This window comes from Aquarana catesbeiana, linkage group LG10 (genome assembly GCF_042186555.1).
Source record: "Aquarana catesbeiana isolate 2022-GZ linkage group LG10, ASM4218655v1, whole genome shotgun sequence".
Taxonomy (NCBI): domain Eukaryota; kingdom Metazoa; phylum Chordata; class Amphibia; order Anura; family Ranidae; genus Aquarana; species Aquarana catesbeiana.
Genome location: NC_133333.1, coordinates 171,410,349 through 171,423,662, shown reverse-complemented (window position 1 = coordinate 171,423,662; position 13,314 = coordinate 171,410,349). Strand labels below are relative to the sequence as shown.

General features: G+C 41.4%; 1 protein-coding gene across 6 annotated transcripts in view; it reads left to right on the top strand.

Annotated features, from left to right (window-relative positions):
• The window catches only part of NADK (NAD kinase), a 162,240-nt gene extending 156,729 nt beyond the window's left edge, over positions 1-5,511 (top strand). For all 6 annotated transcript variants that reach the window (XM_073602964.1, XM_073602967.1, XM_073602966.1 and 3 more), the window contains 2 exons: positions 1,414-1,496; positions 3,712-5,511. In XM_073602964.1, the coding sequence (XP_073459065.1) occupies positions 1,414-1,496; positions 3,712-3,865 (237 nt within the window). In that variant the 3' untranslated portion in view covers positions 3,866-5,511. The remainder of the gene's footprint in view (positions 1-1,413; positions 1,497-3,711) is intronic.
• The last annotated feature ends 7,803 nt before the right edge of the window (positions 5,512-13,314 follow it).

The following is a 13,314-nucleotide window of genomic DNA, read 5'->3' as shown; positions in this document are numbered from 1 at the left end:
TGGTGTAAGCATTTTGTGCATTTGCAACCATCAACTTAGTCCTGTGTACACAAGGGTAGTGCTTAATCACATCTTTCATCAACTACACTGTCGTACAATAACTGTAATCTTTATATAGAATATAAGATTACAGAATTCAACCCTTGGGCCCCTTTCACACGATCGACCCGCAAAGATCAGTCTGTCTGTTTTTCAGGCGGATCTGAGTGGGCCACCCATTGACTTGTATTGGCAGGTGGATGTCAGCGGAGACATGTCTGCTGACACACGCCTGCCATCCGATAAGATCCGCTCAAAACAGACGGATGGTGAGATGTTAACCATCCGTCCATCAGATCGGATGAAAACTGACATGGTGTCCTTTTTCATCCGATCTTCCCATAGAGAACAGCTGGGCTCTGACAGGTCTGTCCCTGCACACTGAGCGGAGGCGGACCTGTCATCCGCCTGCTCGGCGGGGATCAACGAAGCGTACCCTGCTGAGCAGATCCTCCCCGGGTGAAAGGGGCCTTAATGAGTCAGTCTAACCAAAGTGAATATTTCAGTTTTTGCTAGAGGATAGAGGTTCAAAGTCAGCATTTTTTGACTAAAATAAAAAAGATGTTATACTTACCTGCTCTGTGCAGCAAAATTGCACAGAGCTCCCCAAACCACCTCAACCTCCAAATCTCCCGCTTCCTATGGGGCACCTGTGCAGGCACGCTATTGAACCGGGCCATATTCATCCATAAACACACACCGTGGCTCGGCTCCGCCCTCACTTTTGACTTGCAGTGGCCAATGGCTCCCACTGCTCTCGGCCAAGCTTGTGAGAGCTACATGCAGATGGGCACAGTGCTGGATTGATGTAGGACTCAGTAAGTATTTAGGAAAAGGGGGGGAATAGCAACTAGAAGGTTTTTGTTTTTTTACTTTAATGCATACAATGCATTAAGGTAAAAAAAAACCTTTTGACTTTAGAACCACTAAGTCTCCTAACAGACTGCTATGGACATCTTTGCCCTTGAGTTCCCAGTTCTTCTCAGCTGCCTCAGTTATTTTGGGGGTATCTTGTTCCTTGTAAGCAATTTATATTATGGAGAATGGAGTAGGATGAGTGGGAACCACCCCTCTTGTAGCATGAAAAGACAAAGTCAAGGATGGACAGAATCCGAACGAGAAATAGTTGCAGAGCAAACTCACCATTAACACATAATCCAAGAAATGCAAGAAGTAAGTTGGCCCACCATACTGCTTCTGTAACTAAAATTGTCTTGATTCTCAATGATCTGTATGCCTATACTATACACAAATGTGGTATATGTGTACGTTAAACCGAATTGTTTTGTATCGGCGAATAGCAATATTTTATTTTGAGTAATTTTATTTTTTCATCAGGAAGTCATGTCAAATGTATTATTTTTTTCGTTTCAGATCATGCTATCCCCCAATGCACGAAACACTGCTTGGGTCTCGTTTGATGGGAGAAAGAGGCAGGAGGTTTGCCATGGAGACAGGTGAGACCCAGCATAGCCAGTGATATAAATATAAAAGTAACTTACTGAGAGAGGTGTGCGCGCTGCCATTGTTGACCTCCAGCTAAGAATACAAGCTGTTGTTTTTAGCATTTTGTGTAGCCTGACCACTGAGATTTAATTATACTGTGTGAAAATTGTTATGTTAATGTTGTAGTTTTAGTTGTTTTCTGAAGAAAAGTGAAGATGTCTGTTCTCTTTAAAGTGCAAGTACACCTTTTCTTTAAGAAGCCATTTCTGTTAAAGGTGCAATCTAGCTTTTATATACCTTTTGGAGACTGTCTGCCATAGTTCCAGCATTGACCCCCACCGCCTTAGGGTCTTACAATCCGTTGTTCCATTGTTAGGAGCTAAAGCTCGTATATCTATCTATATATATATATATATATATATATATATACCATCAGTGTCTAATGCCTTGTTTCCACTGAGCGGATCAGTTCGGTTCGGTACAGTACGCTATTTTGGGTGTTTCCATTGTGAAAGCGGCCCATACAACCGAACCGTTCCATTCAGGGTCCTGCTTCAGATGTGGGGCCATAGAAAATGGAACGGTTCAGTTAGGGCGGAGCTACGATACATTCCACTGATTGGCTGACAGAAAACCCTCTGCTGTGCTATGCTGAGGCATTTTTTCTAAACCCTGTATGGCCCCTTGTGGTCCCACTTGCAGTGGAAACGCTCACCAGAATAGACCGGACCATTCTAGGCCATTCAAACTGTACCGACCCGAACCGATCCGCTCAGTGGAAACAAGGCATAACAGAGATATATGGAATAGCCATATCTCAAATGCAGAACAGAGCACCTCATCGACGTAGTTATAATGCATTTCATGGTCTTACTTGTCACCACTTCATCAGGTGTTCCTGAATACACAAAGTGGCAGGGGTAATGTTCTAGGGAAATCTGTGCCCTCTCAGAGGACTGTGTTCCACTGACTTCCTTTACTGGGTGCCACAGAATACAATTCTACTTAGTGTATGGTATAGCCAATACCTTTTTTTAAATGTTGGAATGAAAAGGGGAGGGCTAGACTTTCTTTCACATTTTTACTGCTGTCTGTGTCCTCTTTGGAGTGATTCATCCTTTATGTATAATGGTGACCGTTATCGAGAAAGTGAGAGGAAATCCCAAATTTTAGAATTGTCCCCAGAACAAGAGATAAGGGACTTAGGGAGATTTTCTTAAACATCCTGTTGCATCTCTGGACAAGAAGTGAAGGAAAGTTCCTCCATGGTGCCCAGACTGGCAGTGGTTTTACCCCATCACTACTCTATCCAAACTAAAACTAAAAATTTTGGCTATACACACATTTTTTGTAAAATTTTCTTTCAGGGAAACAAAAGGGTGGTAGTTGGGCAAGCACTGTATTCTATTATATATTCAAATTTATAGAAGGTAATGCAGATTTAAACAGGGCTTGAATATGGTAGGATTTTAATGTCCCCCTCCACAACACCACATACTCACCTTTCTTAACACTCACCTAGCCTACTGCTCTTTGAACTGCTGGAAGTGAGGAAAGATGCTTGTATAACAAAACTTAGTCAGAACTTGCACAGTACTGAGGAATGAATCTTTTTCCCTATCTAAGAATACTGGGCCAAGCACCAGCACTGTCACATGGGAGAAGGGGCAAAACAGTCACATGCTTCTCTCTATCTGGAAGTACTGGGTTCAGATGAAACTTGCAGTGCCGCTCTAAGCTAAGACAAAGATCTTCCCGCCAGTTGCAGTGAGGGAAACTAGCGTCAGTGCACCATTTAGAGTTGGAAGAGCATTCTCAAAGAGAAGGAAAGGTGCCCCTCACCAACCCAGGGCATTAGTGTGCAGATGAATGTAGCCTCAACCAGCACCACTCCAGGCACACACCCCTGACATGTTTCGCCCTGCTCACCGGGGCTTGGTCACAGCAGGTCAAAACATGTCAGGGGGGCGTAGCTGGAGCTGCGCTGGCTGAGGTCACATTAATCTACATTCTAGTGCACTGGGTTGGTGAGTGGTGCCTATTCTTCTCTTGGAAGTACTGGGTGTTTTCTTTGCTCCCTTTGGCTGGACAGACTGGCAAGTGAGTGAAGGAGTGAAATATACTGCTGGGGAGCCTTTGATAAGCAAAGCACGTTCGCTTTAGGGGCCTTGTTTATAGCACCCTATTCAGGCTTGCTGGCTAACATTTATTCTTTTGTCATTACAGTATTAGCATCACTACCTCTTGTTACCCTGTTCCTTCCATCTGCTTCCGGGATCCGGTTAATGACTGGTTCGACAGTTTGGCTGAGTGTTTGCACTGGAACGTTCGCAAGAAACAGAACCATTTCACAGTCGAGGAGGAAGAGGAGGAGTTCTAGCCTTGGCCATTACTCAGAGACTCAAGTCAACAGGGCCCTCAGCAGTTTCCATTTACAGTGATCTTTTCTCCTGGCCCTTCTTATGGACAAAAGACCAAATCAGTCAGACATGTTTTTATGAGCTACCAGCTGCAAGTTTCTGGTCGACTGACAACCAGCTTCTGATATTTATCAAACCTAGCATTCTCTCTTAAAATTAAGACAGAAGTTAATATTTGTGTTTCTTTATAATGAAACTTTAAAATGAAGATAACTTTTTGCTGCCTGCAATCTATAGGGCCTGATTTATGAAAAAAAAAAAAAAAAAACTGGAGGAAAGAGGGGGGTAAAAAAATCTGATTCCTGCAGCAACCAATCAGATGCTACCTTTTTCTCTAGAGTAGATGTGGAAAATAAACTGAAAGCTACGCTCCAGACAAATGTCTACATACACAGTTGAAATACATATATGTAAACTGTCCTACCTGCCAAAAGTTTTGTAGTTCTGTCTGGCAGGAAAGAGTTAACTGGATCTTAAGATTAGCAGAACAGACAGGTTGGTGACCTTACTTTTCTCGACTGCAGTCAACCTAGCTTTGTCACCACCCCACCCCCAACCTGCTGATTGCATTATAAAGAGGCAGCGGAATGGTGACAAGGTCATCTCTCTGCTCCTGTCTGCAAGTTCATGGTACTGGAGTGAGAGCACTTTGCAAAACCTTTTTCTCTTCCTGAGTCCTGTTGTGCAGGAAAATACTGTAAGATATAAGTTAGATTTTAGTACATTTACAATGCTGTATTTAAGAACAAGTTTAATATTTTTAATGAATAACTTGGCGTTTAGCTTTAAAGGTGAACGCAAAACTTATATTTCATACTTGGGTGGTTGCTGGCAGGCTGAATGATCCAGCAGACTTAATGATCCAGCAGACTTTCTACACCTGTGGGGTCCTGCAGAAAGAAGCCAGTGGGTTAGTTCAAGGCTTAGCTCACATTTTATACCATGTTTCACGATTACACCAATGTTTAGGATGTAACATAAAACAGCATCTCCAAAACTAAAATCCCGCCCCCCCCCACACACTTTCCTGTACCTGAATTTGTGGGGTGCATCTCCCTAGGAGAAACCTATTAATCTTTTTCATTTATTGTGGCTCTGCCTGCAAAGCTGCATCACCCATGCCTTGGACTGTTTCTGAACATTACTAGGAGGCCCATCTGCCACCACTGCACGTGGGACTGTAAGAGTGTGCAGGCGATCCCACCTCCCTCACTTCTCTGTACGAACCTGAGGCTGGGGGAAAATTTTAAAAGAGCCTGTGCATTGCACCTGCAGCACAGAGATCGCAGGTGCAAATCTCTGCAGGCTCCATTGCAAACAAGTCGTAAATACACATTTTTCATGAGATTAATATTGCTGTGTTTACTACTTTTTTGGAATCTGCCAGAGGACACCCACAGTTGAAACATCAGCTTTATCTTTGAGGTCTGGCTGGTTGCTGTGGGGAACACCTCCAGTTTCACCCCTATTTCTAGTAAATTGGCCCCCACTGCTCTTTACTGTGCAGTTTGATGCTAACAGCAACATGGTTATATAGAGTTGTTTACATTTTATAATTGTCTCATAGATGAATTCTATAAAATATATTTGTTCTTCTATCTCCCGAGGTTATTTTGAGAAATGTGTGATTTTTATACTCTACATTCATTGAAAAATAACATTTCCTTGTTCCCGACATGTTCCAATTACCCATTTTATCCTCTCTGTGAATTATTGGACGGTGCTTTTCTTAAAGGCAAACTTTAACAATACTGATAAATATGATAGTGTCAGACTATGAAGCAAAAAAAAAAAAAGCCCCCTTACAACTGTACAAGCTTTTGAATTGTCTATTTGGCCAATGGAAATATTCCGATTTTAGCTTTTTGCTGCAGGGAAGTTGTGGGCATAAATTCTGTAAATATACTATTTTATAAACGCATGCTAAAAACTTTTATTAGTGCATTCCGTAGACACCACCTCCCACAATTCCTCTGTGAAGATATGCAAAATGTAATTGTTCTCTGCTGGGCTACTACTTTAAAAGCCAATCAAGGTGGTAAATGTGGTTTATAAAGATGGCGATTTGATTTTACTGTCCTACAGTATCAAACGCCTCAGAAGAAGACAAGGGTAGAGTCATGCCCTAGAATCTTTTCAGTTTGTGTTTTGCAGGACATGTCCTAAAGGGTCAGTCCACCCCGAATAGTTTTTTCAGTTTTGGGTGGTTACTGTCAGATTCGGTCATCCTTTTACTTCCAAAATGGAGGACTTGGAATTCATAGCTATGCCTGGGTATTGCAAACATAAGGATAATCCATTCTCCATGTTGGAGATTTAATGCAGTATAGGGAACACAAGAAGCATGACTTTGCAGCAAGGTAAAGAGAGCAAGTAACTTAGGAAAGTTTGCCAAAGTCGCAGTTTGAAAATGCACCCATAACTGAAAGCTTTATTTTAGGTGGACTTCTGCTGGTCACATACATATCAATTTTTCATATATTGAATTGGATTTCAACCATATTTACAAATATTTTCTTTCGATGTTGCCACGTATACAGCTAATGTTTTTGTAGATTCTAACCAAGTTGTGGGAAAATGTACTGTCACTTTTATTGAAAGTTTTGGGGTTTTTTTTAAACATATATCTCCTAAAGAAAAGAACAAATCACACCTATAAATATTTTTACCAACAGTAGAGTAAAATCAGAAGGAAAAAATATGAAACCTGGCAAAAGAAGACTATGCTTGCCTATGCCACCACCCAATCCAGCAGTCTTTTCTCTTCTGTAGAGCAAAACGGATTGCAGAATCTTCAGCATTCTGGGTGTGCTGGATGGCTGTTTCCCTCACCATGCGCTGTGGTTGCATCCCCTGGTAACTGTCTTTACTGTGTCCTGTACTGGCATAGTCTGGTGTGTAAAATTACAGCACGTGGCAGGGGACACAGGCATTGGTATTTAGAATGATTTTTGTACAAGGCCACCGAGAGCCTGATGATGTAAAAATTGGGGTGTATTTTCCAGCCCCAGAGCCACAGGTGCTTCATACAGCTGCCCAGCCTTTAGACAACCTACAGGCTAGACTGTCACTTGTTGTACGTTAGTACCCATGCGCACATTTTCGCAAGTACAAGCGTATGTTTACCCATTGCTTTCTGTGGGTGGCAGTACAGAGCAATATCAAAACAGTGCCATGCTATTGCAATGGTGCAAGTTATACAAGTGTATAGCAATATTAACCTCATATGTGATAAAATACAATTGTGATCTTCTCATAAAGCTAGAAGAGTGCAAAGTCCATCCAAGTGTAAGTCCAGCAAAATGGCAGCCTCCAGCAAGAAGAAACAGTAACTTTGCTGGAGGCAGTTTACAGCGCACACTTATTTTGGTAGCGTAATTATTATTGTGGATTGTATGTTCCTTGCTAAAGAACATTATTATTTTTTATCAAGTTTTTATGGGTAAAGTTCCACTTTAAGGTGACTGGCATTCTGCTGTTTTTAACCATTCCAAATAAGGCAGCTCCAATGTCCAAAATTCAAATTATGCCCATAAAAAGATACAAAAAGGAAAAACGGATAGTGCTCTCTGTATTGGATTAAAAATGGTGAGTCGCCATCTTTTGTCAAACTGATAGTGGAGCTTTCCTTTATTGCTGTTAGGACTTTTTTTTGAGTGAAGAGTTTATGCACCAACAATTTTAATGCGGACTTACACTTGAATGGACTTTGCACTTTTATAGCTTTATGAGAACATCACAATTGCATTTTATCACATGTGAGGTTAATATTGTTATTAATGCACTTGTATAACTTGCACCATTGCAACAGCACAGTGCTGTTTTAATATTGCAAGTTTGTAGAAAGTTGGTAGCTTTAGTGCTGCTGTTTTTTCAAACATATTTACGTGTATTTGTTTTTTCATATGATCACATACTTTTCACACATTTTCAGCACGTTTCACACTTTTACATATATAGGTGAGCGCGAGAAGTTTTTTGTGCCGGTAAAATTGTTTCCGTACACTTTTTGCTGTACGCAACCCCTGCGGCTCCTGGGTGGGGAAATGCACCTGAATTTTTACACCATACAGCCCCAGGCTGCTGTGTGCAATTTTTTTTTTTTTTTTAACATTTAAATCAGCAATATAGTCTCTTTAGCCCTCATTCAAATTGGAGCGGCTTGTCCCACAGATGTCTTCAAAGACGCACCTGAAGTCACACTGACATGTGACTTTGAAATTGTGTGATTTCAGGTGAATTTGCACGATTTCAAAGCCGCATTTAATGTGAACGAGGGCTTAGTTGCACTTTAATATACTGTGATTTTAATATAATGACTTTAATATAATCTGATTGAAAGTTTGCCCAGAAATGCTTTCATTTCTTGTGGATATAATTAGAATATTGAGCATCTGAATTGTAAATCTGTGGCTTCATTTGAAAGAAACATGAGAGAAAAATGGGGGGTACATTGTTGGGCTGTGCTGAAAAGTCTCCATTTCTGGCTGTTATGCTGGCCCTCTTTTTTAAGTAGCTTGGGTCATTCATTTGCCACAGGTTTGCATATTAAGACTTTAGACTTTAATCTGATTTTCCTGATCTGTACCTTTTTCTGAGGCAGTGTCTCAACTACTGAAACCCAAGTGTCCGCATAACTATCATTTCTTACCTATTTCTCTTGTGATGAGTTTAATATGGAGATGCCAAATTGTCAGCCCTGATTCTTCAGACATTCAGTAGTGCTGATGTCTAATACAGTGGACCACACCAAAGGCAGTAGAACTGCATCCAACCTTTTTTTTTTTATATATATATTTTGCATAGAATGTGGAGGCATTAGCGCTTCTTCCAAGATTTTCTTGCAGTCTATGTCCCCACTGGGGGGGGGCTTTCCCATGCTTTGTGTGCTAGAGTCATGATAGTGTGGCAGTTCCATCCAAAGTGAAAAAAAAATCCCAGCCTCGGAAGTTACCACCAGTCACAGGTGTTCTGATTGCATGATATCCTCACAAGGGAACTGCAAAATGTTAGATTTCCCTTTTACCGTCTGTCCGGGAGGCCAGTGGTCGAGGTGACAAATAGCAATAAAAAAATCTTACAGAATTAAATCCTTTTCCCTCTTATTAAAAATTAGGGAAAGCTTTAGAACAATACTCATTTGAAACATTGTAACAACAAATACTTCTGCATAGTTTAATTGTGAAGCCCATTGTGTGGTTTTGTGATCTGTTTCAGCCATCCCAGCTTAAAACAATGAAGTTTACATAGAGGCGCACAGAGAAAATACATTATTTTACAAATATGTTGAATATATTTTAGATAATTTTTTTTTTTTTTTTGTTAAAGGGAGGACATTTTCTTACACACAACTGACTTCCTGTTGATTTGATTGGAGGACAGTACAGAAAATCTAAGTAGTCAGTAAATTCCAAGATTTATATAGACATGCATGTGCAGCACCATGGACAAGCTTTTCCTCATCCTGCCTTGCAGCAGAATGGTCTGTGATGAAATTCCTGCTTTTGCACAGACTTTTGTATTGCTGTGCCAAAAATTCATAATTCAAAGGGATAACTTTTTATAGGATGTCAAAGTGGACTGAAATTTATATATTTCGACATTTATCACTGAAAAAAAAAAAAAAAAGCGCTCAAACCAGATGTTAGTGTGGATCCAGGAATGTGAGTTTCCCTTGTCATTGTACTCCTTTCATTGCTCTCACTGTCCTTCCACAGCAACTGCCACTCTGCAGCCCTGAGGCTGTATTCTTGAAACAGAGCTCCAGGCCCAGGTTTTTTTTTTTTTTTTTTTTTTAGTCAGGTGTGTATACAAAAGTTACCTTTCCTGAGGTGTATTCAATTTCCGGGTCAGGTAGCAGAGGATGGACTCCCTGATCATTGTGATTGGTCACAGTGATTACATGATCAGGAGCTTGTCTCTGGCTTATGATCGTAAATGGTAACTGTGATCCGGTGGCATCGTGGTTACCCTACTGGGTGCACAGAGTAAATGAGGTAAGGCTTCACTTTGCAAAGAGTACCCAGTCACACTAAACAGATACTTGTAAATGTTGTTTGTTTCATCTTGTGATTGCGTGTCTCTTTCTAAACTTGGTAGAACCCTGTTTGCAAGTGGTGGCATAAGGATGGGAAAATTAATAATTTATGTTTGTAAAGATGTATTGTCCTGTTTTGAATCGGCTATATTTGCATTTTTATCAAAACTGCATTGACGTTGCCCAGCTTTCCTAAAGGGCACTATTACATGATTGTTTCACTGTTTACATTAAGAGGTATGTCAACCCAAAACTTATATCGGCTGGATTGGGGAAAGTTGACCCAAACCCCTGACCTGATAGAGGACACCAGTGGCAAGATTCCCAAACCTGAGTTCCCAGTGCCACCCACCTGCTGGGTTCTGTTTATTTTACATTGCTTTGAATGCAGTGGGTGGAGTTAGATCCCCTTTGGGCTTCATGAAGGACACAGCAAAGATGGAACTGGGAAATTATATTTACAGGACTTAATATCCCCATTCAATGTGAAAGTCATTGTCCTTCCCCTAACTGAATTATGGGTTTTAGTTCACCTATCTTTGAGCGTAAAATTAAAATATAGCTGGTACTGTGCAGAAAGATTCTTTGTTACAATGTAAATTATAGTGATCTTTCTAACCTCTTTTAATACAGATGATGTAAGCAAACTTTTCATTGTACACAAAAACCTGCCGTAATGTGCAATTTCTTATTATGCTTTCTTGCATAACATGTATTGACCTTATTTTGTTCAGACATTTTTCTATTCTAGAGCTTCACTTTGGTGCAGTGAATTCGCTATAAAAAAATTTAAAACCCAAATGGAGTCAGCGTTAATTTACATAATTCAATTTTGGATATGTGTGTAGGTGTCGAAGAACAGTGTGTTGCCCTCAGTGAACAGACTCTTCCCTAAAGTGCACCTATACCCATATCATGGTCATTAAAATACTTACATATTCTTAACAAGCCATCTATTACCTTCCTAGCTGTTTGTACTGTGAAGTTATTCATTCCCAAAGTTCACAATATAGACTATAAAGTCAGCCTAAGTTGGTGTCTAAGGCCACATTACCATGGCGGTAGAGGGCTGTACACCATCATGAATGTGTGAATGTGCCCTTTCATCCCTGTATGTATGGAACAACTTGGATGTGCAGTTATATGCGTCCAGCAATGGTGTCTGTCAGTCTATCATTGGTTTATACTGACTGTCGCCTGTGAAACCTGGGAAACAGAAATAAGAAATACACTCCTTTTGAATGGTGTACAGCTGTCTGTGGTCATGTGAATGAGGCCTAACAGTTGCTGTGTTTTTACATAAGAGCAGTTGTTCTGAACCTTAATGAGAGCAGGACCTGGTAAATTCTTCTAAACCTTCCATGGCCAAACCATAGGGAAAAAAAAAAAGGAAAGAAAAAGTTTATACTACTGCAGTAAAAGTATGGAAATGCAAAATATGTATTGGAAGGGGGGTAATCAGTTGAAAACAAGTTTAATTATTTAAATATTGTGAGGGGGTTAGCTCGGGAGCCGGTGTGTGTGACCCCATGGATGGGTTCACCACACAAAATCAAGCACAACAGACAGCAATGAAGGTGAAAAAATAAAACAAAGGTGCGGTTTATTTATACTATATGCAGTGAAAAATATAACCGCAAAACAAAGAGAAACATGAAATGAAATCCTGGTCAGATTGCCTGCTTACTACACACATAGATTCCCTATCTAACAAGTAGGTGCAGCCTTGTGCTGCCCCAGTCCCTATCTCCCTGTTTTAGAAGTTTGCCACACAGGCGTTAACTCACCACACAGGACAGCTACCATACTCCCCAGTCTACACAAACACAGAACTGGTTCCAGAGTGGAGCATCTCTCTAAGCATGCTGTGGTTTTTTTTATTGAGGTCTTAATGAGCCCACTTACTTCAGCTGGGCTCATTAACTCTTCCCCTGCAGGACTCCCAGTACTCCCCCTAGAGGTATAAGTCAGCATAAAGCCTGAATCTAGGGCATACATATTTTCCATCCTGGATGCAACCAGGTGATTTTACCTGCCTGCTGTCACATACACCCCCCCCTCTTGTTTCAACCTTGGGGTTGTAACACAAGCAGTCAGGCACGCATGTACCCGAGACAAAGCATCCACATTCCCCATTTTAACGCCAGGGCGATGCTTTACTGTAAAGTTGAATTCCTGTAGGGCCAGGAACCACCTATTTACCCTTCTATTGGTCTCCTTGTTTTGAACCATCCACTTTAAAGGAGCATGATCAGTAACCAGGTCAAAGTGCCTACCTAGCAGATAGTACCGAAGGGAATCTAGAGCCTACTTCACCTACTTCAACACAACACTTCTCAATCGTGGCGTCATTTACCTCATGGGTCTTCAATTTCCTGCTGAGGTAAATGACTGGGTGCTCTTCCCCGTTCCAGACCTGGGACAACACTGCTCCCAACCCAACGTCTGATGCATCAGTTTGTACAACAAAGTCCTTAGAGAAGTCTGGTGAGTACAACACTGGATGGCTACATAAAGCTGGTTTTAAGGACTGGAATGCTGCTTGAGCCTCTGGGGACCATTTAACAATGACAGACTCTTTCCCTTTTGTCAGGTTGGTGAATGGCACAGCCTGGGAAGCAAAATGGGGAATGAATCGCTGATAATAGCCAGCGATTCCTAGAAAGGCTTGTACCTGCTTCTTGCTGTTGGGACATGGCCAGCTCTGTATGGCCTCGACTTTATTGACTTGGGGTTTTATCACTCCCCTCCCAATAGTGTACCCAAGATATTTGGCCGCCTCCTGTCCAATGGAACACTTCTTTGGATTGGCCGTAAACCCAGCTTCCCGGATAGAGTCTAAGACTGCTTGCACTTTTGGCAGATGTGTGACCCAATCTGTGCTATGGATAATCACATCATCCAAGTAAGCTGCAGCATACTTCTGATGGGGCCTCAGAATCTTGTCCTTTTTCCGCTGGAATGTTGCCGGTGCATTCTGAAACCCAAACTGCATTCTCTTATATTGGAACTCCCCATCTGGGGTTACAAACACAGTTTTCTCCTTGGCTGACTCGGCCAGGGGAATTTGCCAATACCCTTTGGTGAGATCGAGAGTTGTCATGTATCGGGCTGTTCCCAGCCGGTCGATCAACTCATCTATACACAGTATGGGGTAGGTGTCAAATTTTGTAACTTTATTCAATTGTCAAATCGTTACAAAATCACCAGCTCTCATCAGGTTTGGGCACTAGTACGATAGGACTGGACCAGTCACTCTGGGACTCCTCTATCACACCCAATTACAGCATCCTTTGAACCTCCCCATGTATTGCCTCCTGTCGGGCTTCTGGTATTCTATAAGGTTTTAGTTTTACCCTTTCTCCTGGCGGG